The 27,984-nt window shown below is 38.2% G+C and overlaps 1 protein-coding gene across 1 annotated transcript in view; it reads right to left on the reverse strand.

Moving 5' to 3' along the window:
• Positions 1-16,329: 16,329 nt before the first annotated feature.
• LOC130908727 (serine/threonine-protein kinase H1 homolog) overlaps positions 16,330-27,984 on the reverse strand; it is a 32,055-nt gene continuing 20,400 nt past the window's right edge. The window contains exon 4 of the mRNA XM_057824473.1: positions 16,330-16,787. Within this exon, the coding sequence (XP_057680456.1) occupies positions 16,533-16,787 (255 nt within the window). The 3' untranslated portion in view covers positions 16,330-16,532. The remainder of the gene's footprint in view (positions 16,788-27,984) is intronic.

The following is a 27,984-nucleotide window of genomic DNA, read 5'->3' on the forward strand; positions in this document are numbered from 1 at the left end:
CGATGGAGAGCCACGTAGGGGAGAGCATCCTTTGACTGCAAACTGTGAGTCGTTTGTGCCACTTGCGTTCAGATTCTGGGAGTTTAGGATGCAGGGAAGGGAAGAGAAACGAGGGGGGTGAACAGAGATCAAAAGGGGAGAAGTCACACTTTGACACCCATTCGGCACCCTGCCAAACAAGTAGGGACGACCGCTGCGACCGGGTCACGTGCTGGGAAGGCCCAGCGTGATTCACATCGGGGATGTGGTTTGAAAAGCGGATGAGATGAGCTCCGATTACGCATTCGTTCAGCGAGTCCCCGTCACGACTCGTCTGCCGCTTTCATTCGACGGCGAGTTCCTTTGCATTTGTTTAGGTATCAGCCTGGAGGATGCTGGCAGGCTGTTTCCATGGCAACGGCAGTGTCACACCCAGCGACAAGAGGATAGCCAACCATGAAAAACATTAGAAAAGCACAATTTTATTTAAAATGAAGCTCCTCAACTCACTCCAAAATTGTTCCCTGACACCAAAAAGTAACATGATGACATTAAACCCAGGCCCAGTGGGCACTAAGAAATCTTGAAGGGGCACCCCCAATGCAGGCTTTTTTTTACCCTCGGCATTTCTCCAGGCTTGGGACCGGTGCAAGTAGGAAACTGGCTTGTGTCCCGTTGAGGCTGCATTAATTTTTTTGTTTTTTTCATTTACAGGTATCTACTTATTCTTGCAGTCGGTGTGATGACATGACGACGTCATCTCGCACAGCAATGTGTCGCCATTTTGAGATTGGGGCACGCACAGGTAAACATCTGTAGACAAATGTCTGAAATTCATATAATTCAGCTGTGTTTTGCGTCTTTTTTCATAAAAACGTCTTAAACATGACCAGTGTTGGGAGTAACAGCGTTACGTAACGGCGTTATTTTTTCAGTAACGGGGTAATCTAACTAATTACTTTTTCCGCCGTTACAACGCCCATTATCGTTACTGACGGTCAAAAGCGGTGCGTCACTTACTCTGAATAAATTGAAGAAACTACCAGCCGTGTCGAGTCGACTCTGTTCTGTTGATTTGTCATCCAAGACTTGGGGTGCGTTCAGGTTCGAGAACAGCGCACGTACTTCTTACTCCAAGCTGTTTGTCCCTGCTCATTCAATTAGACAATGCTTTCCAAAGTTTGGTAACGTTTCTGTGTTTGCTACACCTGATGCTAGCCACGTTCCCATCTTCCACTGTCAGCCAGCAAGAATTCTGCTTCCATCTTGAGGACGGCAGACGCTTTGAAGGTGACGTGAATTGTCGGGAAACGAACCTACCTGAATGCCCCTCGAGAGATGCGATGGAAGTGATTGTGATTGGCTGAGGGTTAGAGTCATGTGTCGTGATAAGCCAATCAGAGCCGGTGATTTCACAAGCAAACCGGAACAGCGGGTGCGGCAAACACACACACGCAAAACAGATGCACAGGGTCAGGATGGCAGAGCATTCAGAAGAAAAATTGTCCTTTAAGAGGTGGCGATATAGACACTATTTCAAGTTTGTCGAAATTAAAGGAAAGAACCTGCATGTAATGTGTAATTTATGTCCCGGGGCAAAGCTTTTGTCGACATCCGTGGTAAGCAATTCAAATCTGCTGAAGCACCTAACAAGTTAACTACCTGTCTGTTTTTCTCTATTCCACTGACTCGAATTCTGCTCAGAAAATTGCAAATTCTTTGACATACAAGTTCTTTTTAAAGTAACGGAAATAGCTACTTTCCCTGGTAACTAGTTACTTTTACTATAGAGTAATTCAGTTACTAACTCAGTTACTTTTTGGAAGAAGTAGTGAGTAATGTAACTAATTACTTTTTTAAAGTCACGTGCCCAACACTGAACATGACTTATAATTATCGCGAGTCACTGCCGACAAACGCGAGGAGGCGATGCAACTTAAAATTAGCGTGTATTGGCCTGCAAATCTGCCCTTACAAAGTCGCAGCTGATAGCTGGATAAACAATCCAAAGGAATTCCCTGCAGTGGAGTTTGGAAACATCTACAACTACCTCATAAAGTCACCCAGTAAGTTGACCTTTGTCAATTACGTGGAATATGTACCGTGTGGAACTAAGAAAACTGGTAGTATATACGGAGTGATTATTTCTGCCGTAACCGGTAATTCGCTGCCAAGCGTTATTTAGCTGTGAACACGTCAAAGCAAAATAACCAATTCCCACCAGGCCAATAATATACCGATTGACCGATCAGAGCAGTTCATTGTCAAAAGAAAAATAAAAAAAAGTCCGCAAATAAGACAAAAGTTCAACACGTTTGTACTACAATGCACGACAGAGCAACTGCTTGTGACTCGTGTTTTGCCCCCATTTCAATATGGCAACGCTTTGTTGTGGCTGGTGACGTCATTAATGCCTGGATGTCCGACTGCGAGAATGTGTCTGGAGGAGAGAGAGGAAGTGCGCGGATAATAAACGAGGTTGGAAAAAAAGCTTGTTTTGGTGATTGCTTGTTCGGCGTGGTTGCGGCCAACAGTAACCGTTAATCCTGAAATAAAAAGGAGGTGAGACCAACTCTTCGTGCGTTCCTATATCCAGTGCGACGCTACAATAGATATTCCCAACATTTTGATTGAGTGGGCACAACTCATGTCTGGGTGGGCCGTGCCCACCTCGGCCCCCCCATACATCTGGCCCTGGTTAAACCTCTATTTTGTTCCAAATGAAACTCCTCATTTCACTTCAACAAAGTTCCTCGACACTAAAATGTGACAAAGCACTACTTTTATCAGGACGTCTGAGCACTATGAAGTCATAAAAGCTTTGTATACAGTGCCCTCCATAATTATTGGCACCCCTGAAAAAGATGTGTTTTTTAGCTTTAATATTTTTTTTGTTCAAATAATATGGGAACTTAATGGAATAAAAAGAGAAAAATCCAACCTTCACTACAAGTGCATTCATTCAGTGGGGAAAAAATCCCACATAAATAAAAAATTATTTGACATCAAATAATGTGCGTCACGATTATTAGCACCCCTCGTGTTAATACTTTGTACAACCCCCTTTTGCCAACAAAACAAGGTCTGGGGACTGAGATGGCCATGGGAGGAGCTTGATTTTGTGTCTGGTGAACCATTTCTGTGTAGATTTGGCTGAAAGACCCAGTGACGACTAGAGATGGAAAAACCGAGGCATTCCGAAACAATGAACCACTTTTGAGACAACTGCACTAAATTGAATCACTGTTTCGAGGCATTTGACACACTGCAAGAGCTCCATCTACTGGATAAGCAGTGCATGTTTCTTTTTAAAACCAAAGTTGTCAAATTGCCTCAGCATTGCATATCTTCAATTGAATTAAGTTGATGTCGTCTATTTTAACTGAGATCGTGTCGTCATTGAGTGTGATTTACACAATTAAAGTTGACCTTTTGAAGCCCGTGTCATTGCTTTGTCTGTGAAGACGCGTTCAAAGCAGTATTTGTAATACACGACAGTTCTAGTCTTGTTAGTGGCTCGTCCTAGATGTCGGGGAGTAACTCTGTATTGTTAGTTTTTTGTAAATATTACAGTACAGTAAGCACAGTGCTTGGGAACAGGGATTTTATTGCATACTATAAGGGTTTCCAAAATCATAAAATGGAAATAGTTGAGCCGAATAAAAGTAGGGAAAGGTTTGTGAAATATTTTATTTTTTAATTAAGTATAATTTCTGGGGGGTGGTTGTGTCGTATTTGTATCTATTCTAAATAAACGTATGCCACTATCTAGTGTATATCAATGTGAATGAATTTAATGAAATTTAAGTGATAATGATATTCCCACTCCTGACTTGAAAATGAGCAAATGTTTGTAGCACTCGCGAAAATTCCTCCTCTCAAAAAAACGCCGAATAACTGCGTTATTCTGCCACTTTTTATTGCGTTCCCACCGATTGAGCGGGCGGGCTCCCATCATGGTTTCATTTTCCTGTTGAAACAGTGTGACTCGCTGACACATCTGTGACGTTCGAGGCCTCGTCAGCAGTGGTCACGTGATTTTTGGCTTGCTCGACGCAGTTTTCGGAACACTGCTTTGTCACCACCCATTTGCTCGAATCAGATTCGAGCAGGAAGGCTCGAGCATCCCATCTCTAGTGACGACCCATCTTCATCTTGGTCCCACACAAATATACACACGGTCCCAGGCTTCAGCTGGGACCGTGTGCTTTGGTCAGATGAGACCAAGATTGAGCTTTTTGGCAACAAACACTCTAAGTGGGTCTGGCGTGCTACGAAAGATGCGCATTCTGAAAAGCACCTCATACCCACTGTGAAGTATGGGGATGGGACAGTGATGCTGTGGGGCTGTTTCGCTTCCAAAGGCCCTGGGAACCTTGTTAGGGTGCATGGCATCATGAATGCTTTGAAATACCAGGACATTTTAAATCAAAATCTGTTGCCCTCGGCCTGAAAGCTGAAGATGGGTCGTCACTGGGTCTTTCAGCAAGACAATGACATAAACATATAGCCAAATCTACACAGAAATGGTTCACCAGACACAAAATCAAGCTCCTCCCATGGCCATCTCAGTCCCCAGACCTTGTTTTGTCGGCAAAAGGGGGTTGTACAACATATTAACACCAGGGGTGCTAATAATTGTGACACACATTATTTGATGTCAAATAATTTTTTTCTTTATGTGGGATTTTTTCCCCACTGAATGAATGACTTGTATTGAAGGATTTTTCTTTTTTTACATTAAGGTCCCATATTATTTGAATTAAAAAAAATATTAGAAGTAGGGTTGTTCCGATCATGTTTTTTAGCTGCCGATCCGATCCCGATCGTTTTAGTTTCAGTATCTGCCGATCCCGATATTTCCCGATCCGATTGCTTTTTTTTTGCTCCCGATTCAATTCCAATCATTCCCGATAATTTTTCCCGATCATATACATTTTGGCAATGCATTAAGAAAAAAGTGAATAAAACTCGGACGAATATATACATTCAGCATACAGTACATAAGTACTGTATTTGTTTATTACGACAATAAATCCTCAAGATGGCATTTACATTATTAACATTCTTTCTGTGAGAGGGATCAACGGATAGAAAGACTTGTAATTCTTAAAGGACAGATGTGATTTTGTATATTGTGACTAAATATTGCCATCTAGTGGATTTTTATGAGCTTTCAGTGAATGATAATTCAGGCATTTAACTGTTCTGCCCAAATGCATGATGGGAAGTGCACCCATGACTGTGCGTAGTGCTACCAATTGATATATCTTCTCTGCGTTGGGAAATAAAATAGAGTGTTTAGAAAAAGATCAATTAAATCCTTGATTCCCCACATTGCTTCTCACAATATTTCTAATCGTAGGGAGAGGGATAGTAAGGAAACTGCCAGTTACAAAAAGGCTCCAGAGGCTGCCAAAATTCACTCTACTCAATTTACGTTGCCTTTTATCTCTCTATATTGGTGAAATGGCGCCGTTACAGATTGACCTCGACAATGCATGAGTGGCTCGTGCAACACATGCATTAATTTCACTAATTATTTTAACGTGATACATTTTATAAAAAAAATTAATTACTGCCGTTATTGGGATAAATTTGATAACCCTACCTTAAGCCTAAACTAAAGACTTTGGATGAGTGTAACATATTATGTCTGTAATGTTAAATACAATTAGAAAACAAGTTAATTAAAAAATATACAGTATATATATATATAAAAAAAAGGCATGGCTGATATTTTTTTGCCTATCCCGATACTTTGAAAATGACGTGATCGGACCGGACCGATCGGCATCGGGACATCATTAGAAGCTAAAAAACACATCTTTTTGAGGGGTGCCAATAATTATGGAGGGCACTGTATATCCTACATCCCCTCCCGCTGAGTAACCTGAAATGAGGCCCGTTGATTAAATTGCTGCCATTTAGCCACTTCACCGGAGTGCCGTTTCCATGGTGACGGGTCAGAGTCACGTTGCCTGCGACACGAGCCGCAGGCCACTGTGTGTCCTCCGGTCTTGTTCAAGTGAGGCCTTGAGACCACATAACAACACACACATACTTGAACACACCGACAAAGTTGGTAACACACACGCATACTCGCAGTAACACACTAAACTTAACATGCTCAAACAAGCACTAACACATTACATTAATGTCCATTTGCTGCAGGTCCTCCCAGTTCAAATTGTTTAGATGTCTACTAATGACACACATTTCTTAGCAGAAGGGTGAGAAAAGCCACGCGATTGGATGCCTATCGTCATCAATGACATGGAAAGAGTTAACACGCAAGCAGCAGGAGAGATCATTTCGCCCAATTAGAGCGTCAATGCCTGTTAATAATCGCCCCCTCGTGTCATTTACCACACACGGCGACAACTCCTCGGTGTCATAGCATATCAAATCTCACCCTCGTCGCCCTCCTCTTCTCGTTCAGCATCCCGCCACTCTGCACAACAAGAGCGGAGGTCAACGTGACCATTAACCAGGCTGGGATGGGGAGGGACCTTGAGGACCTCGTGTCTCAAGGACACTCCTGCCTCACTTTCAATAGCCGGGTGTTGAGCAAGTGGTTTGGATAGGAGGCGGGAAAAAAAAGAAAAATAATTGGAAAAAAAGAACGACTAATGAAACAAACACTGCAGGCGGTGACGAAGAGCGTGCATGCCCTCTACCAGTGTTAGGAAAGTTCATTTTCTACATGAACTATTTGAAATTACAGTTCACAAATTTGAAAATGAACTGTTTAGTTCATAGTGCATCATTCTAAATTCTGAACTAAAGTTCCTGGTTAAGTAAAATGCAGCAAATGATTACAAAGTAAACACCCAAAACTTTTTATAATTAAAGGAATAATGTTCTTATGTTGTGTCATGGACGCACACAAAGGAAAGTTCTGTCTGACCGCGTCTTCCCTGTGCCGTTAAGCACTTACAGTGGGGCAAATAAGTATTCAGTCAACCACCAACTGTGCAAGTTCTCCTACTTGAAAAGATTACAGGCCTGTAATTGCCAACATGGATAAACCTCAACCATGAGAGACAGAATGTGTGTGTGTGTGTGGGGGGGGGGGGAGGGGGGGACAGAAAATCACATTGTTTGATTTTTAAAGAATTTATTTGAAAACCATGGTGGAAAATAAGTATTTGGTCAATACCAAAAGTTCATCTCAATACAGTACGTGTTCTGTAACTCTTCACAAGCTTTTCACACACTGTTTCTGGTATTTTGGCGCATTCCTCCATGCAGATCTCCTCTAGAGCAGTGATGTTTTGGGGCTGTCGTTGGGCAACATGGACTTTCAACTCCCGCCACAGATTTTCTATGGGGTTGAGATCTGGAGACTGGCTAGGCCACTCCAGGACCTTGAAATGCTTCTTACGAAGCCACTCCTTTGTTGCCCTGGCTGTGTGTTTGGGATCATTGTCACAAGACCAAGCCAGGCATCTTCAATGCCCTTGCTGATGGAAGGAGATTTTCACTCAAAATCTCTCGATACATGGCCCCATTAATTCTTTCCTTTACACAGATCAGTCTTCCTGGTCCGTTTGCAGAAAAACAGCCCCAAAGCATGATGTTTCCACCCCCATGCTTCACAGTGGGTATGGTGTTCTTCGGCTGCAATTCAGTATTCTTTCTCCTCCAAACACGAGAACCTGTGTTTCTACCAAAAAGTTCTATTTTGGTTTCATCTGACCATAACACATTCTCCCAGTCCTCTTCTGGATCATCCAAATGCTCTTTAGCGAACCGCAGATGGGCCTGGACGTGTACTTTCTTCAGCAGGGGGACACGTCTGGCAGTGCAGGATTTGAGTCCCTGGCGGCACATTGTGTAACTGATAGTAGCCTTTGTTACTGTGGTCCCAGCTCTCTGTAGGTCATTCACTAGGTTACCCCGTGTGGTTCTGGGATTTTTGCTCACCGTTCTTGTTATCATTTTGACGCCACGGGTGTGATCTTGCATGGAGCCCCAGATCGAGGGAGATTATCAGTGGTCTTGTATGTCTTCCATTTTTTAATAATTGCTCCCACAGTTGATTTCGTTACACCAAGCATTTTACCTATTGCAGATTCAGTCTTCCCAATCTGGTGTAGGTCTACAATTCTGTCTCTGGTGTCCTTTGACATCTCTTTGGTCTTGGCCATAGGAGAGTTTGGAATGTGACTGACTGAGGTTGTGGAAAGGTGTCTTTTATACCGATAAAGAGTTAAAACAGGTACCATTAATACAGGTAACGAGTGGAGCCTCGTTAGACCTCGTTAGAAGAAGTTAGACCTCTTTGTCAGCCAGAAATCTTGTTTGTAGGTGATCAAAAACTTATTTTCCACTCTAATTTGGAAATAAATTCTTTAAAAATCAATGTGATTTTCTTTTTTTGTTTTTTTTCCTCTCCACATTCTGTCTCTCATGGTTGAGGTTTACCCATGTTGACAATTACAGGCCTCTCTAATCTTTTCAAGTAGGAGAACTTGCACAATTGGTGGTTGACTAAATACTTATTTGCACCACTGTACATGGACAAACTAGTTTTTAGTAGCTCAAGAGTCAGCGCGCTTGACTAGCTGCCACTGACAGCGATCGAATGATCGCGCCAGCCCTCTCAGTCATATTGGATTGGACGTTTATCGCAGTCAATGGCAGGGAAACAATCACTAACTGCTAGGCATCAAAGTTGAAATACAGTATATTTGGTGTCTAAGGTTGTCAATAGCAATAAATGAGATTAAAAAAATAATAAAAACAGTACAGAGCTTAAGTGGTGAAACTGAAGCTGCTGGTATTTTACCGTAAATTTGTTTTTGTTTACACTGTATACTTAGGTGCGACTTATAGTCTGAAAAATAGTGCACAGAGCAGAAACAACTCAAACTCAGCACCTTGGGCGCACGCCTCCACAATCGTGCGATTAAGAGATGAGAGCTCAGGCTTGATTTTTGTTGCATTGCTTCGGCGACCTTTAAATCCCCGTCTTTGACTCCCGCCTTGGGCCGGGCCGGGCCTCCATCTCTCAGCCGGGAATCAATTTAGCACGCGCTAGCGAGCTTGCACCGTGGGATGAACGCCATTGACTCTCCGCAACACAAAAAGCAGCGGAGTGTGGCGCATTGACCAAAACCTGGCATTATACCAGGGGTGTGTAGACTTTTTATATCTGCTGTAATTCATCCCTGGAAAAATGAAGTAGCGCCGAACACAGCAAAAGCGTGACTGTCGTAAAATACTCCCGAAAGGCGCTGAGGGAAGGAATTACCCATTTTGTTTGCTTCACACGAATCAACAGTTGAAATACGGCACCTTATGAAGCCCTACGAAAAATTTAAGAAAGCCCAACCTCCCTTCCCTACACCTAAGATCTTATTTTTTTTTTTTTTGTCTGCGTCCATTTTTTTCTCGGTGAAGCCGTTGCCCGCGAGCCAAGTGTCCTCGTCTTACCTCACCAACCAACCGTTTCGGAGCCCCCCTGTCGTGAAATCCGTGGAGGCGGACAGAAACATGAGTGAACAGCCTCACTTGGCGTCCTCTTACTAGGGATTTTGCCGCAAAAAGCTCAATAAACAGGATTAAACCTTCATTTTAAACCCCCCAAACCTGGCCACATGAGAAGCTGGTTGAGCCTTTGTTTTTCAGTCTGCAAGGACGGAGGAACCTTTGGCATGCAGAGGTTCAGTTCACAGCATGGCGACCACGCTTGGAATAGATTCTAATGGAAATTTCAAGGTAAATTTCACTGCCAAAGATAATGGATTCCTAAAAAGTAAGACCTACCAGACAAAATTTAAGACACTGCAGGAACCAGGTGTGGATCCAGAAAAATATTGATGGGGTGGCGAGAAGGGGGCAACAACATTTTGAGGGTAGCAAATATTTCATAATAATTAGAGAAAATGACGTGATCGGACCCGATCGATTGGCATCCCGATCGATCGGGTCCGATCACGTCATTTTCAAAGTATCGGAATCGGCAAAAAAATATCGGCCATGCCTTTTTTTAATATATATGCTGTATATTTTTTAATTAAATCGTTTTCTAATTGTATTTACCGTTACAAACATAATATGTTACACTCATCCACAGTCTGTAGTTTAGGCTTAAGGTAGGGTTATCAAATTTATCCCGATAACGATGGTAATTAATTTTTGAAAAATCATGTTAAAATATTTAACGCAATTAATGCATGCGCTGCATGACCCACTCACGCATTGTCGCGCTCAATCTGTGATGGCGCCATTTTACCTATAAAGAGAGATAAGGCAGGGTATAATGAGTAGAGTGAATTTTGACAGACTTTGGAGCCTTTTTTTTATTGGCTAAAGCCTTACAATCCCTATCCCTACGATTAGAAATATCATGGGAAGCAATGTGGAGAAGCAAGGTAGCAATTGATCTTTTTCTTAACACCTTAAATTATTTCCCAACCCAGAGAATATATATCAATTGGTAGCACTACGCACAGTCATGGTTCCACTTCCCATCATGCATTTGGCCATGGCTACAGTATCATTTACTGAAAGCTCAACAAATACACTAGATGGCAATATTTAGTCACAATATACAAAGTCACAAGTCTTTCTATCCGTGGATCCCTCTCACAGAAAGAATGTTAATAATGTAAATGCCATCATAATAAAAAAATACAGTACTTACGTACTGTATGTTGAATGTATATATTCGTCCGAGTTTTATTCGTTTTTTTCTTAATGCATTCCCAAAATGTATATGATCGGGAAAAATTATCGGGAATCATTGGAATTGAATCGGGAGAAAAAAAAAGCAATCGGATCGGGAAATATCGGGATTGGCAGATACTCAAACTAAAACGATCGGGATCGGATCGGGAGCAAAAAAACATGATCGGAACAACCCTATTTGTTATAGTTACTCACTATACTTTAGTAACTGAATTACTCTATAGTAAAAGTAACTAGTTACCAGGGAAAGTAACTATTTCCGTTACTTTAAAAAGAAGTTGTTGTATGTCAAAGAATTGAAATTTTCTGAGCAGTATTCGAGTCAGTTGAATGGAGAAGAGCAGACAGGTAGTTGTGTTATAGAACCTTGTAATATTTATTGCACCTCACCAGCAACAGATTTATCCTACACTTGAAGTGCTACAAAAATAAACAGATTTGAATTGCTTACCACAGATGTCGACAAAATCTTTGCCCCGGGACATAAATTACACTTTACATGCACGTTCTTTCCTTTAATTTCGACCAACTTGAAATAGTGTTTATATCTCCACCTCGTAAAGGACAAATTTTCCTCTGAATGCTCTGCCATCATATCCCTCTGCATCGGTTTTGCGTGTGTGTGTTTGCCGCACGCGCTGTTGCGGTTTGTGTGTGAAAACACCGGCTCTGGAGTACGTGCGCTATTAGGCTCGAGCGTTTACGTCACAGAACGGGGGATCACGTGAGATTAGACAACAACGCAGCCATATTGGAAGCAGGTCTGGCTCGCGGGACATTAAACTTAAACTTGCCAGTTCGATAAAGAGAAAAACTCGTTACTAAGGCGAAGAACAGATATGTGATCAAACTTAAGGATGTGAACAATGTTGACCCTTATGAGCAAGCCGAAGACAAATTGAGTAAAGATGTCGACGGGCTTCCACAATTACGCTAAATGGACATTCTGCTGTATTCATTGTTTGGTGTATGTTACTAAACTCATCAGCGATTCCAAAATTACAAATCGCTACAAAGCTCCGAACAGTTTTGCTGCGGATGGGTGCAGGGCCTGCACATTATGACCGTATCAAATGGCAACTCCATTGTTCTTGCAAAGGTAGGCTATGCGTGTTTACTATTTTTATTGCCATGAACCTGAATGCACCCAAAGTCTTGGATGACAAATAAACAGAGCAGATTAGACTCGCTAGGGCTGGTAGTTTCTTCAATTTATTCAAAGTATGTAACGCACCGCTTTTGACCGTCAGTAACGGCAGAAAAAATAGATTACCCTGTTACTGAAAAAATAACTGCGTTATTCCCAACACTGGCCGTCAAAGACGGCCAATATGTGATCTACCGTATTGGCTCCGAATATAAGGCGGTGTTTTTTGCATTGAAATAAGACTGAAAAAGAGGGGGTCGTCTTTTATTCGCGGTCTAGACGTTATACCCATTCACAACGCTAGATGACGCCAGTTATCATTGAAGTGATATTCTGTCATGACAGATCTCAGCTACACTCAAGTTGAACCATTTTGCATGATTTTATTGCACTGTTTTTGCTTATTCAGATTTGTTTCAAGACTACAGTTACAGTTAGACTTCACGTTGATGGTAAATGCAGTTATTGCAGTTTTGTTGTTTTATCACAATAGATTGGTTTATTTACATTTCGAAAACCAGTAGCCATTCATTTACGAGTGTGATTGCAATTTAGTTTACATTAGGGCTGTCAAACGATTAAAATTTTGAATCGAGTTAATTACAGCTTAAAAATTAATTAATCGTAATTAATCGCAATTCAAACCATCTATAAAATATGCCATATTTTTTTTGTAAATTATTGTTGGAATGGAAAGATAAGACAAGATGGATATATTCATTCAACATACCGTACATAAGTACTGTATTTGTTTATTATAACAATAAATCAGCAAGATGGCATTAACATTATTAACATTCTGTTAAAGCGATCCATGGATAGAAAGACTTGTTGTTCTTAAAAGATAAATTTTAGTACAAGTTATAGAAATTTTATATTAAAACTCCCCTTAATGTTTTCGTTTTAATAAAAATTGTAAAATTTTCAAATAAAAAAATAAACTAATAGCCCGCCATTGTTGATGTCAATAATTACACAATGCTCATGGGTGCTGAAGCCCATAAAATCAGTCGCAACCAAGTGCCAGCGGACAGCGAGAAAACTCCCAAAAACACAAGTAACAAGTGGACATTGCACTTTGCTGTCATTTTAATCTGTTTGAGCGGGGCATGTGCGTTAATTGCGTCAAATATTTTAACGTGATAAAAAAAATTAATTACCGCCTGTTAACGCGGTAATTTTGACAGCCCTAGTTTACATATTTAAATGTTCAGATATTAAGATTTGAATGAGGCAAAATAACATGCTTTTTCTCTCAAATATATTGTTATAATCATTTGTTTCAGATGTACTGTAATTATCTTCCGTTTAAAAATTTGGTGTTCAAAAAGTCTTTTTTCAAACTTGAGTCTTGAAAAAGAGGAGGTCGTCTTATAATCCGGGTCGTTTTATATTCGGGCCAATACGGTAATTGCCATAAATGTGGCCCGCGAACCAAAAGTGAACACGTTTAAAAAGTAAGGAACGATCAAAACTCAAGTGTGTCCTAACACTTTTGTCCCTAGAAATACACAAACAAAAAATGTTGCATGTGTGTCACTAGCCTGCACTGGGAGGACCTCTAGGAAATGAAAGCAGGAAATTTTTTGAGCGGTGACAACAAGTGGCAGGACGCCGACGCCGCTCTCAATGACAACACCTGCCACAGAAGAGTAATGACACTCTTGACTCCCGTCGCATCCTCAATGAGGCAAGTACTGAACTCAACGCCTCTGCGACAAAACACCACAGAAGAAAAAGGAAATGGTAAAACAACAAAAAAGGGACAGTGACATTTAACTACTGTTTTCACTTGTTCGCCCTCATTGACGGCAATAGATGTCCAATTCATTTTGACTTGTTTTTGTGTACAAATACACAACTTGCTACAACCACAAAATTTGAAGTTATTTTTGCTACTTCACAAAAAGTTACAACTAAAATGTGTTTGTGCGACACCTACAAATGAAAATGGATTGACATCTATCACCGTCAATGGGAACCAATGAGTTAAGTTGCTTTTCTATAAACGTAAACACACTGGGGCTCCCAATGTTTGCTCTGCTTCCTTAATTTTACGTGGCCCGTTTGGGACTGTAACCTACATTAAAGCGTATTGATCCAATGCCAGCCGGTTAAATGAGTTTGGAGGACACATTGGCCATGCAGAGAAGCCAGCTTCTTGCTTTTTTTCCTTGTACTCTTTGCAGAGTAAATATTAGCAGTGTAGAAGCCAGCGAGCCTGCAGCGCAGGTTCGGCTAATGGATGTTTATTTTGGAGGAAGACATTTTTACAATCTTTAATGCGATAGGAATTTTAAAATGACCTATTTTGGATAAACTGGATAAAGCGGGTTTATTAATATAGGCCTATATCATCAAATAACTTCATAAGCACAGAATTGACATCTGAATATGATCATATAATTTAAATAATAAGCCACAGTTGTTCTCTTTTACTTACTTACTCTTTTAGAAAAGCATAAAATATTGCCATTAATTTAAAAATTAGTAGTATTTAGTACATGTTTTGACCTACAGAGGGCGCCATGTTTTAAGCGTTCAATGGACCCTTGGGGTGATGACGTAGATCAGGGGTCCCCAAACTTTTTCCTGTGAGGGGCACATAATTTTTCCCTTCTCTGATGAAGGGCCGGGGACAGTTTGTAACAGAAAAAGTGTGACGATTGCAGGAGTGCCTAAATTTAAAAATGAATTGTTTTTCAGAAAGCCACAATCAAATATCCCTTTCTGGATTCTTCACGGAACAAAAGTAAATAAAATAAAAATAATAATATATAATAATAATATAATATAATTAGGGCTGTCAAAATTATCACGTTAACGGGCGGTAATTAATTTTTAAAATTAATCACGTTAAAATATTTGACGCAATTAACGCACATGCCCTGCTCAGACAGATTTAAACGACAGTACAGTGAAATACCCACATGTTGTGTTTTATGGAGTTTTGCCGCCCTCTGCTGGCGTTTGGGTGCGACTGAGTTTATAGGCTTCAGCACCCATGAGCATTGTGTAAGTAATTATTGACATCAACAATGGCGGGCTACAAGTTTATTTTTTGATTGAATTTTTTACAAATTTTCATTAAAACGAAAACATTAAGAGAGGTTTTAATATAAAATTTCTATAACTTGTACTAATATTTATCTTTTAAGAACTACAAGTCTTTCTATCCATGGATCGCTTTAACAGAATGCTAATAATGTTAATGCCATCTTGTTGATTTATTGTTATAATAAACAAATACAGTCCTTATGTACCGTATGTTGAATGTATATATCCATCTTGTGTCTTATCTTTCTATTCCAACAATAATTTACAGAAAAATATGGCATATTTTATAGATGGTTTGAATTGCGATTAATTATGATTAATTAATTTTTAAGCTGTAATTAACTCGATTAAAAATTTTAATCGTTTGACAGCCCTACTTTTTTTGCTTAGAAAAAAAATAAAATAAATGTATTATTTTTGTTTTTTGTTTTTGAATGTTTTTTTTATGTAAAATGTTTGCTTTTTTTGGTTGAGAAAAGTTGGCTTTTTGGTCAAAAAAAGTTTTTAAAATGCAAAATTTTAAAAAATGCTTTTTTTTAAATATGAAAAATGTACTTTATTTGATAAGCAAAAATTTTTGGGGTTAAACATATTGGATTTTTTTTTAGGTTTTTTGAATGTCAAATATGTTGGATTTTTGGTTAAAAAGTATGAATGTTTGGACTAGGGATGACCCGATCTGATCACGTGATCAGAAATTTCCCAGGGGATCGGAATTGACTTGGACGCAAAAATATGCGATCGGGACATCCCAAATTTGTATAAAACCTTTGACAAAACATTTGTTAATCGCCCTCTCCCAGTCCAAATGCCTAAAACTATCAGTGATGCTGAAAAATGTGCAACAAATGATTTTATTGGCCGTCGGAGCTAGATGTCCAATCCATTTGAACTGGGAGGGTGATTGTTCATTTGCTGCCATCACTACTAGTACTACTAATGCTACTACTGATAAACCCGTTTAAAAATTTTGGTCATTCCTAGACATTGGGCAAGATGTTGCTTTATCAGTCTTGAACTCATATCTCAAATCACTCCCGTTTGATTTTGCTGACCTCCGAGCCTCATTTTTGAGGATCCAAGCAGTCCAGGCCACTTGACAACCCACACTGCAGCTGCGGCGCACAATACCGTGTGACTCACAAGAGGCGACGCTCTCAAAAAGATAATGGCGGCCCCCAGAAATGGAATTACCATCATCAAAAGAAAAAGCTAAAGGGAAGAAAAAAAAAAAAAAAAAAACGTCGCTTTCTGCGATTGCCCGCGACTCTATTCTGCTGTCCTTTATCAGTCGGTGGGCGGAATTTTGTTGTGCAGGCAGAATGGAAACAAATGAATGCAGCTTGTCAAATATTGTGGGAGAGTGGAGACAAAAATTGTTTTGTACAAAAGAGCGGCAAGACTGATATTTATTTAAATTAAAGTTTAAAAAGAAAAAAAGTCTTGGGTTGCTTCCCTTCAAGGAATATTGATCGGGGTCAGCGCGAGAGGGCAGATAATGATCGGCTTTTATCAAGACTCCGATAATTCTTGTTGGAGGGACAAATGTGACCTCAAGCTAGCCACTAAACATAATTAAGCATCGCGTTTATGCTGATTATTGTCGCTTAGCCATTGGCAAGTAAGCTCAGTTGAACACTTTTAAAGAAAGTTAGCTTAAAACTGGCACCAACTGTTTGGATATCGAACGATCTGCCGCCGACTTTGTCCGCGAAGAGTTCCGAGGTGTCCGTCGGAGCAAGTTTCGGGAAACGGATCGGTGGAGGTTTCTCGATGAAGACCCGCCGGTCGTCGCGAGGATCCACGGGTGACGCGAGGCTTGCTGGGCGCTGGGACGACGCCCCGGGTCGGATTCCAGCAGAGCGCGGATGAAGTCTTTGGCGGGGTTGGATACAGAAGGCCAAGGCTGTGGAAAAAAGTTTGTGTCCAAATTAGGGCTGTCAAAATGATCACGTTAACGGGCAGTAGTTAATTTTTTAGATTAATCACATTAAAATATTTGACGCAATTAACGCACATGCCCCGCTCAAACAGATTAAAATGACAGCACAGTGTGATGTCCACTTGTTACTTGTGTTTTTTTGTGTTTTGTCGCCCTCAGCTGGGACTTGGGTGCGACTGATTACATGAGTTCAAGCACCATGAGAATTGTGTAATTATTGACATCAACAATGGTTAGCTACTAGTTTATTTTTTGATTGAAAATTTTACAAATTTTATTAAAACGAAAAAATTAAGAGGGGTTTTAATATAAAATTTCTATAACTTGTACTAACATTTATCTTTTAAGAACTACAAGTCTGTCTATCCATGGATCGCTTGAACAGAATGTTAATGTTAATGCCATCTTGTTGATTTATTGTTATAATAAACAAATACAGTACTTATGTACAGTATGTTGAATGTATATATCCGTCTTGTGTCTTATCTTTCTATTCCAACAATAATTTACAGAAAAATATGGCATATTTTATTGATGGTGTGAATTGCAATTAATTATGATTAATTTTTAAGCTGTGATTAACTCGATTAAAAATTTTAATCGTTTGGCAGCTCTAGTCCACATTAGTGTTGCCCACAGTGTTGTTTTCGTCAAAAATGACGATAACGAAAATATTTCGTTAATGAACAATTTTTTCATGACGACGTGCTAAAAACTTGTCTTGGGTGGCTAAAACATAACGAGATAGATGCCTGTTGTCATCTGACGACACGAGAACGAGATAATACGCCATAGTTTCCGTCATAAATTTACAATGTGTGATATTTTCTTATTGTATGTGTAATTAGCACGCAATTAGCAGTGTTTGGTCTTGTCACTCATGTGGTGTGCTGCACCTCCACCCCTACCTAACCCCACACGCATGCTTACTCACCAGCTAGTGAGTAAGCCTGTGCCCATTCCAGGCACCTTTTGTGAAACATATGTGTCAGGTGCTGCTTGATAAGTTTTGCTTTCTTATTTAGGCTCAAGGGCGGAGGTTTGCATAGAGACGGTAGGGACAAAACACTCCCAACTTTTCAGGATGCTAAAATTGTCCCCACCAACATTTAAGCAACCTTATTTGCACCTTATAATCAGTTCAGTTTTATAAGTCATTTAGATTGTCTTCCCAAATGTTGTTATGATAGTCTTGACCCTACCATAATTAAATGAATTATTTTCATTACATTCAGACTTACATTTACTCCCTTTTCACTTGCTGAATGTAACGCTCCATTTTTTCCCCTCAAACACGTTTGATTGGCTGATGACATGACCCCTCCCCACCACGCACATTCTCACAGTTAAGAATTACGTTCCATGTCGACATGCACTCCACCGCCCGCTTTGAAGAGGAGGGATATTAGAAGTTTTTTTTTCGGCCAGCAGCACTGTAAGTAATGGAAGTAATAGAGCTGGCATTACCATTAACTGTGTGAACTTGCTAACCTGAGTAGGAAGCTGCTTAGGGACAGTAGAAGTGTCCTCCTGTATGTGTTTTCCAACATGTTAACGATTATTACAACTGTGAGAAATATGGTAAAATCTGCTCAGCTGTAAGAAATGTAGTGAACCAAGGTTTACACCCTTCTCCCCAGATTTCATTTTTATTTTACTTATGTGGTCTTAAAGCAGCTCAAAGGAGCTTTCATTTTTTGTTGAGTTCGGCTATGCTGGTGGACAAAAACAGTAGTGTTAATCCTGAAGGAAGGCTCCATTTTTATTTATTTTTATTATTATTTATTATTTTTATTATTATTTATTTTGTTATAATACACATTTGAGAACTAAAAGGTTCAGTAAGCCTCGGGTTAACACCCACTTATCACAACACTCAAATTGCACACGAAAGTCCAACAGCGCGGCGGCAGCTCAACAGCAACAACAATAATATGGCTACAATGCATGCTAAGCTTGAAGTTCTCCACCATGCAGTTCTGCAGCTAGCTTTTCCTCGTTGGGCACAATTATAAACTATCATAATCTTATTCATTTTCGACCTTGAATTGAATTTTAGAAAATTTCGCTGTTTTTGTAAAGAAAGAAATTGCTAATTCGTTGTTGCGCCATGTTAACGCCTCCTCTGTCAACAGTTTTCCGTTCTAATAGCGCCCTCTCCAATGTGACCTGGTAGCAAACAAGGTGTCAGGTGGTGACCATATTACGAACAAAAAACATTTTCAATGTGTATATATTAAATCCCCAAAGTTAAAAGGGGTATTATATCAATATATATTATTTATTGATTTTTTAAACACACACCCAAAAAAAAAAAAAAATCTACCAAAACAGTTTCTGGCTAACACCAGGGCGTAAACTCGCTCCCCCCCCAAATAAATAAATAAATAAAAATAAATAAATAAATAAATAAATAAATATTATATATTAGGGGTGTCAAACGATTAAAATTTTAAATCGAGTTAATTACAGCTTAAAAATTAATGAATCGTAATTAATCGCAATTCAAACTATCTATAAAATATGCCATATTTTTCTGTAAATTATTGTTGGAATGGAAAGATGAGAAGATGGATATATACATTCAACATACGGTACATAAGTACTGTATTTGTTTATTATAACAATAAATCAACAAGATGGCATTACCATTAGTAACATTCTGTTAAAGCGATCCATGGATAGAAAGACTTGTAGTTCTTAAAAGATAAATGTTAGTACAAGTTGTAGAAATTTTATATCAAAACCCCTCAATGTTTTCGTTTTAATAAAATTTGTACAATTTTCAATCAAAAAATAAACTAGTAGCACGCCATTGTTGATGCCAGTAATTACTTACACAATGCTCATGGGTGCTGAAGCCTATAAAATCAGTCGCACCCAAGCGCCAGCAGAAGGCGACAAAACTCTGAAAAACACAACAAGTACACATTTCACTGTGCTTTCATTTTAATGTTTGAGCTGGGCATGTGCGTTAATTGCGTCAAATATTTTAACGTGATTAATTTAAAAAATTAATTACCGCCCGTTAACGCGATAATTTTGACAGGCCTAATATATATATATATATATATATATATATATATATATATATATATATATATATATATATATATTTATGGCGAAAAACACTCAGGTGACTTGAAGTTCCGTTCTGAGACCCCCAATTTGGCCAACTTGCAAAATTGTCCGATATGCATGTGTGATACATCATTGGAACGCTTAGAATCTCAATTTTCTGGGGGAGGAAAAATTTTGAACAGGAGGGCATTTAAAAAATATATATTTTTTAAACAGCAAAACCCTATCTGGAGGCGAGAGCATGCGAGAGCAGAATTACAGATGCCATGACTTTAACGAATTATTATCACGTACTTACCTTGTTTCGATCCAAAAACTCCATGTAGCATGTATCACTGAGTGTCAAGACACAGCTGTGAATGGTCACAGCTGGATTTTTTGGGAATTTTATGGGTGAAACATGGTGATATAACAAGGGTCGCGATGCAGAAATCGCAGACATCAAGGAGTGGTCGAGATGTTTTTTTTTCTTCATATTTTTACCCTTTTAAACGTTTTTTTTTCTTCTTTTTCTTTGTTTGGATCGATTATTTATCATCTAACATATCGGGGGGAAATGCGAAAGTAACAAAAATACAATTAAGCGATAGTTATGAGGCTGATATCCGTGACTTTTTTACAGACACCAATTTTTTCATTCTAACGTAATTTGATAAAAGTTTAAAACATGGGAGTGAATAAATTTTTTTAAAGTCGTTTTTTTTTTTTAAACGAAATATTGGACATCGAATAATGATTCAAAGCTAAAAATGACAGACATTTTGAATAATAAATTATTTACGGTACCTTCTTTTTATGGCTGGGTTGAAACAAAAGCGGTTGCGCAACGTCTGTAAACAAGGGTTTCCAGGGTAAAAGGGACAAATTAAAAATAGTTCGGGGGCTTAATGGGCCATGAATCTGCTCTGGCAGCATACAGACATATTGTTCTATCAAACACAACAGTTCTTTTGGCTTAAAATACAGCAGTTTATATTATAGAGGGTTGCAAGAGCAGAAACTGCCTTTTCAGTCTTGTGTTTTATTTGTGTGTTTTTTTAAATGTTTGTTCACTTATTTAGCTAAATACTCATAGTAAGTCCTTAGTCAGTGCCAATATATAAATTTTGCACATTAGTTTAGTTCATGTGCTAATCACTTATGCTAGCAGAGGACACAAGTTCACAAGCTTACTTTTTTCAGTTTTCCCTCCCAACAAAGCTAACACCTTTATAGACGCTAATGTCATTGTCATAAAACTTCAATTCCTGGCTTGTATTACCATTTAACATTTAGATTTATCCTCCATTTAAATATAAGACCATACATCAAAAATATGATTGCTAAATGAGCACATTCAACAACACTAGGCAAAAAATAAAAAATAAAATAAAAAATAAAAATACCCCAAAAAACTCAACATATTTTTCTCTTCTTCAATGGTTAGGGTTTGTTTGGGTGTTTAGGTGGCCATCTTGGGAGGAGCGACAAGTGTCGTGTCTTTTCAAGTGGCGTATGTAATCAGCGGCCATCTTGGGAAGGACTACCTGCGATATTGGAGACCAAACTCGAAGAGTACACGTTGCGAAGCATTGGCGACTTCTTTCTTAGCCATCGCCGATAGCGTTGCCTTAATTTCAATGCTGTATCAGTGTCCCTTCTGATACGGTTGTCATTAATGGTGCAGTACTACTCCAAAGCATTGGTTTTTAATTAAAGTTGGACTATTGTCACATCCATGAGTGAAACCAAGAGGACGTTGACGGAAACTGAATGCATTGCACAGATTCAACGGTTTACTGAAAAAAGGGCTAAACATTATTTTACTGCTTAGTCGTTCCTGACGTCGCACCTGAACTCGCCCGAAGCTCAGCACTATGAAAAAAACTGAAATTCATAAATCATAAACAACGATTTGACGCCGACTGGACAAGGACAAATGTGCTAAATATTCACATTCCTGACAATAAAGACGACTCTCCTTCTAATTCGCCAGTTAAATAATTCATAGTCCATTTCTTTTTTCGCTCGCTGCCCGCCCGAGGAAAGCGGTGACCTTTGCATCTCCGAGCTCGTATCAATCAAAAATCCCCCCACGCGCGGACGCTGAAGGAGATTGATGTCTTGTTTTTTTTTTGGTTTTGTTTGTTTTTTGTCAAACTAAAACAATGTTTCGAAAGGCTTTAATCCACTCCGCAATCGTCTGACGGTGAAAGAAAGAGTAGTGTTGTTTCCGTGGCCACCTGTGCTGAGGTTATCTCCTCACGCCGAAATAAACAAAGGCGTTATTGTGTTTGCAGAGAGAGCGGAAGAAGAAAGGGAGCGATACATCAGCGCGCAGGAAGCAGCCCAGATAAAGCATCCGGGGGGAAACCTTCGGGGCCGGCTTCATTAAGCTACATCTTGTTAAAGCGGGAATAAAGAGCGCCCCCCCACCCCACCCCCATTAGCCGCACTCCCTCCCCTCTCCGGTTGTGATCCATCCTGACCTGTGCAGGAAAGCATGGCAACAATTAGACAAAAGAGCAAAAGGGTTCGATTACTTTGACGCGGCCTTTGACTTGAATAGTGATGAACTCGGAGAGAACCACATGATTGGACGACTATTAATAAAATGAATGATTCGTTATGTAATCAATTACAAAAAAATGTTAAATGTTAATTTTTTAAATTTCATAGGTTGATATTTACTTGTAAAATTGTATAAAAGTGAAATAACAAGTATAATGTCGATCGAACGGGTCCAATCACGTCACTTTCAAAGTATCGGAATCGGCAAAAAAAATATCGGCCATGTCTTTTTTTTAATATATACGGCGGAAAACACTCAGGTGACTTGAAGTTCCGCTCTGAGACCCCCAATTTGGTTAACTTTCAAAATTGTCCGATATGCATGTGTGATACATCATTGGAAAGCTTAAAATCTAAATTTTCTGGGGGAATACAAATTTTGAACGGGAGGGCATTTTAAAAAAAAAAAAAAGTTTTTTAAACAGCAAAACCCCATCTGGAGGCGAGAGCAGAATTACAGACGCCATGCCTTTAACGAGATATTATCAAGTGCTTACCTTGCTTTGATCCAAAAACTCCATGTAGCATATATCACTGAGTGTCCAGACACAGCTGTGAATGGCCACAGCTGGATTTTGGGGGGGATTTTATGGGTGAAACATGGTAATTTAACAGGGGTCGCTATGCAGAAATCGCAGACATCAAGGAGTGGTCGAGAGTTTCTTTTTCATATATTTACCCTTTCAAACTTAAAAAAAATTTTTTTTGCGTGGGTCGATTATTTATCATCTAGAATATTGGACAAAATGCGACAGTAACAAAAAAAATACAATTAAGCGATAGTTGTGCGGTAGATATCCATGACTTTTGTTTTTTCATTATGACATAATTTGTTTAAAAGTTTAAAATATGCGAGTGAATAATTTTTTAAAGTCTTTTTTTATTTTTTTTTATTAAACGAAATATGAGACATCAATTAATGATTATAAGCTAAAAACGACAGACATTTTGAATAATAAATATAATTAATTACCTTTGTTTTACGGCTGGGTTGAAACAAAAGTGGTTGCGCAACGTCTGTAAACGGGGGTTTTCAGGGTAAATCGGACAAATTAAAAACAGTTCGGGGGCTTCATGCGCCATGAATCTGCTATGGCAGCATATAGACATATTGTTCTATCAAACACAACAGTTGTTTTGGCTTCAAATACAGCAGTTTCTTTTAAAGAGGAGTGCAAGAGCAGAAACTAATTTTTTACTCTTTTCTGTGTTTTCTGCCATATACATATATATATTTTTAATTAAATAGTTTTCTAATTATATTTAACGTTACAGACATAATGTTACACTCATCCAGAGTCTTTAGTCTTTATCAAATTTATCCCAATAACGGCGGTAATAAGTTTTTATTAAATGTATCACGTTAAAAAATTTAACGCAATTAATGCATGCGTTGCACGACCCACTCACGCATTGCCGCGCTCAATCTGTAATGGCGCCATTTTACCTATATATAGAGATAAAAGGCAGCATAAAATAGGTAGAGTGAATTTTGGCGGCCTTTGGAGGCTTATTTTAATTGGCTAACGCCTTAAAATCCCTCTCCCTACGATGAGAAATATCATGGGAAGCAATGTGGGGAAGCAAGGTCGCATTTGATCTTTTTCTTAACACCTTATTTTATTTCCCAACGCAGAGAAGATATATCAATTGGTAGCACTACGCACAGTCATGGTTCCACTTTCCATCATGCGTTTGGGCATGGCTACAGTATCATTTACTGAAAGCTCAACAAATACACTAGATGGCAATATTTAGTCACAATATACAAAGTCACAAGTCTTTCTATCCGTGGATCCCTCTCACAGAAAGAATGTTAATAATGTAAATGCCATCTTGAGGATTTATTGTCATAATAAAAAAATACAGTACTTATGTACTGTATGTTGAATGTATATATTTGTCCAAGTTTTATTCATTTTTTTCTTAATGCATTGCTACAATGTATATGATCGGGAAAAATTATCGGGAATGATTGGAATTGAATCGGGAGCAAAAAAAAAAAAAGCAATTGGATCGGGAAATATCGGGATCGGATCGGGAGCAAAAAAACATGATCGGAACAACCCTAATAATAATAATAATAATACAATGCATATTTGAATTACAATACAGTGATCCGTCAATTGTCTTCGTTCATGGGGATCACGACCTACTGCGTAAAGTGAAAAAAAGTTGTCTCACTCCCCCAATTTAAGCCTTTTTTTTGTGTATCTATGTAATTTCCATGTATAAAACCATATAAAATGCATACGTTATCATGTGAACATTAAATAATAGTTTGAAACATGTACATATAAATAATATATGACAGAAAACGCAGACAAGGCTGAAAAAGCAGTTTCTGCTCTTGCACCCCTCCTTAAAATAAACTGCTATATTTTAAGCCTAAAGAACCGTTATGTTTGATAGAACAATATGTCTATATGCTGCCACAGCAGTTTCATTGTGCATTAAGCCCCCGAACCATTTTTAATTGGTCCGTTTTACCCTGGAGACCCCCGTTTACAGAAACCGTGCAACCGCTTTTGTTTCAACCCAGCCATAAAAAGAATTATATTTATTATTCAAAATGTCTATCATTTATAGCTTAGAATTATTAATTGATGTCTAATATTTAGCAAAAAAAAAAAAGACGTTATAAAATTATTCACTCGCATATTTGAACTTTTAAACAAATTAAGTCACAATGAAAAAAATACTGTCTTTAAATAGGTCACAGATATCTACCTCATAACTATCGCTTAGTTGTTGTTTTTTTGTTACTGTTGCATTTTCCCCGATATTTTAGATAAATAATCGATCCAAACAAAAAATAATCGAAAAAAATAAAAATAAAAAGGGGAAATATATGAAAATGAAAATCTGCATGAATTTTGAAACGTTGTGAAAAAACATCAATGGGAACAATTAGCCGCTAATGCATTGGCATCATAGTTTGCAATATCTCCGTAAAATAAATGCTAACTGCATGTTTTTTTTTTTTTTTTTTTGCTTTAATTAAAAATCGAGACGTCCATATCTATGAAGAATTTGGGGATTTAAGCATTTCTTCACAAGAATTTTCACCGGAAAAGCTATGTTTACATCAGGCGGCTGCTAGCTACATTCACTAACAGAGTAGCATTGTACTTCGACATATTTACGTAAACGCTAACTGCACGTTTCTTTTTGCTTTTAACCAAGAATCGAGACTGTTTCATGTCCATATCTATAAAGAATTTGGGGATTTAAGCATTTATTCACAAGAATTTTCACCGGAAAAGCTCTGTTTACATCAGGCGGCCGCTAGCTACATTCACTCACAGACTAGCATTGTACTTCGACATAATTACGTAAATGCTAACGGCACGTTTCTTTTTGCTTTTTAACCAAGAATGGAGACTGTTTCATGTCCATACCTATAAAGAATTTGGGGATTTAAGCATTTATTCACAAGCTAGCTACATTCACTAACAGACTAGCATTGTACTTTGACATATTTACGTAAAATAAACGCTTACTGCCCATTTCTTTGCTTTTAACCAAGAATCGAGACTGTTTTAAGTTCATATCTATAAAGAATTTGGGGATTCAAGCATTTATTCACAAGAATTTTCACCGGAAAAGCTCTGTTTACATCAGGCGGCCACTAGCTACATTCACTAGCAGACTAGCATTGTACTCCGACATGCACGTTTTTTTGTGTGCTTTTAACCAAGAATCTAGACTGTTTTACGTCCATATCTATAAAGAATTCAGGGATTTAAGCATTTCTTCACAAGAATTTTCAACAAAAAAAGCTCTTTGTCTGTGATTCCACTCTGTCAGCTTTGACGGCCTCGCCAACAATGCAGGACCCCTATTTATCGGCCTCACGCCCCATGTCCCGTCAATACATTATGAAGTCTATGATTCCCAATAAGCATGCAAGTATGTATCTGGAGTATCTTCGTTACAGTTTGTACATTTATGGGATTGGGAAAACCCCATTTTGTCCATATTAGCCTGAGTAATAAGATGCCATCTGTGCAGTATTTGAAACTGTAAACTGTTTTTGTTTCCCATCATTCTTGAGGGGAATTCTAAATCCGGCTGCTTATGACAGCTATACTTTTCGCCAAGATTGTTATCCAATGAATATTGTACGCCTGCCAGTGTCGTGCCAATGTAGTTACCCCAGTCAAAAATTGTATCCCCTGCGTGGAGCCATATGGAGGTAGATTTGTATCTTCATTTTTCGATCAAAAAAAAAAAAAAAAAGTTGCTTCAATCAAAATACATATTTTCAATAAAAAAAGTAACTTCAATTAAAAAAAAAAATGTTTGAATGAAAAAATAAAATTGAAACTCAAAAAAATGCATTTGAAATGTATTTTTTCATAATTTGAATTTTTTTTTTTGATTGAAGTAAAAAAAAAAAAAAATTTGATCGAAGCAACTTTTTTGATTGAAGTAATGTTTTGCGTTTGGGTCACATTTTGTCTGGGGCATTTGTGTCTTTATTATTCAATCAAAAATACGTTGCTTCAGACAAAAAAAATATATTTTCAAAAGAAAAATCACTTCAATAAAAATAAGAGAAATTTCAATCATAGAAAAAAAGTTTTTGAATGCGAAAAAATATTTGAGACTCAAGTGTTTGCATTTGAACACTTAATTTTTCATTATAAAAGTTTTTTTGATTTTAGCAATCCTTTTTGTGTTTGGGCCATACTATGGGTTGGAAATTTTTGTCCAAACCCTTCAATCCCCCCAAAAGTTGCTTCAATTAAAAAAAAAAAAAAAAAAAAAAAAATTCATACAAAGCATTAAAATAAATCAGTTGAAAAATAAAATTGCCCTCGCCTTTTATTTATTTTTGAAAATATGCAAAGCAAATGACTGTCTAAGGTGCTAGTCACATGATCTGTTCGAGAAATAATTTTGACCCATTATGAAAATATCTTCTTTTGTTCATTTCATTCATTTTTGTTGTTTAATTGCTATACAACTTTTATATATACAGGAAAGTCAATTACATGCAATGACACTTTTCGGCCACCAGGAGGGCCTGGCCCACCAGCCCCCCTTAAACTCCGCTTATGCTTTTGCTTCTGTTTTATGTGGCGGATTTTAAGTTTTACATCTCGTTGTACTTTGTACAATGACAATAAAGACTTTCTATTCTAAATTAAGATTATTTATTAAACAATAAAATAAACTCCATTAAATTCACATAAAAAAAAAAAAAAAAAAAAATAGAAATAGCAATATTTGGTCGCATTCCATGTCAATATGGAGATTCAAAAAAGCTGTTTATGCATGTGATGAAGTCTCACTTATTTTTACCTCAAATCTTAAAATTGGATTAGCATTAAAATATTAATAATGGATTTTGGAACCAACCCCAATATTCTAGCCCTCCTTTAAAGCCTTCCAGATTGGAAATAGTAAGAAAAATTGTGCTTCTACTCATTGGCTCGCAGCTAAACCTCCCTAATGTAAACATCAATACGCGGATGCAGGAGAGATTGTGCTGTCATGTACAATCTTTACACAGCCGCCAGAT

This window comes from Corythoichthys intestinalis, chromosome 20, assembly GCF_030265065.1.
Source record: "Corythoichthys intestinalis isolate RoL2023-P3 chromosome 20, ASM3026506v1, whole genome shotgun sequence".
NCBI classification, from domain to species: Eukaryota; Metazoa; Chordata; class Actinopteri; order Syngnathiformes; family Syngnathidae; genus Corythoichthys; species Corythoichthys intestinalis.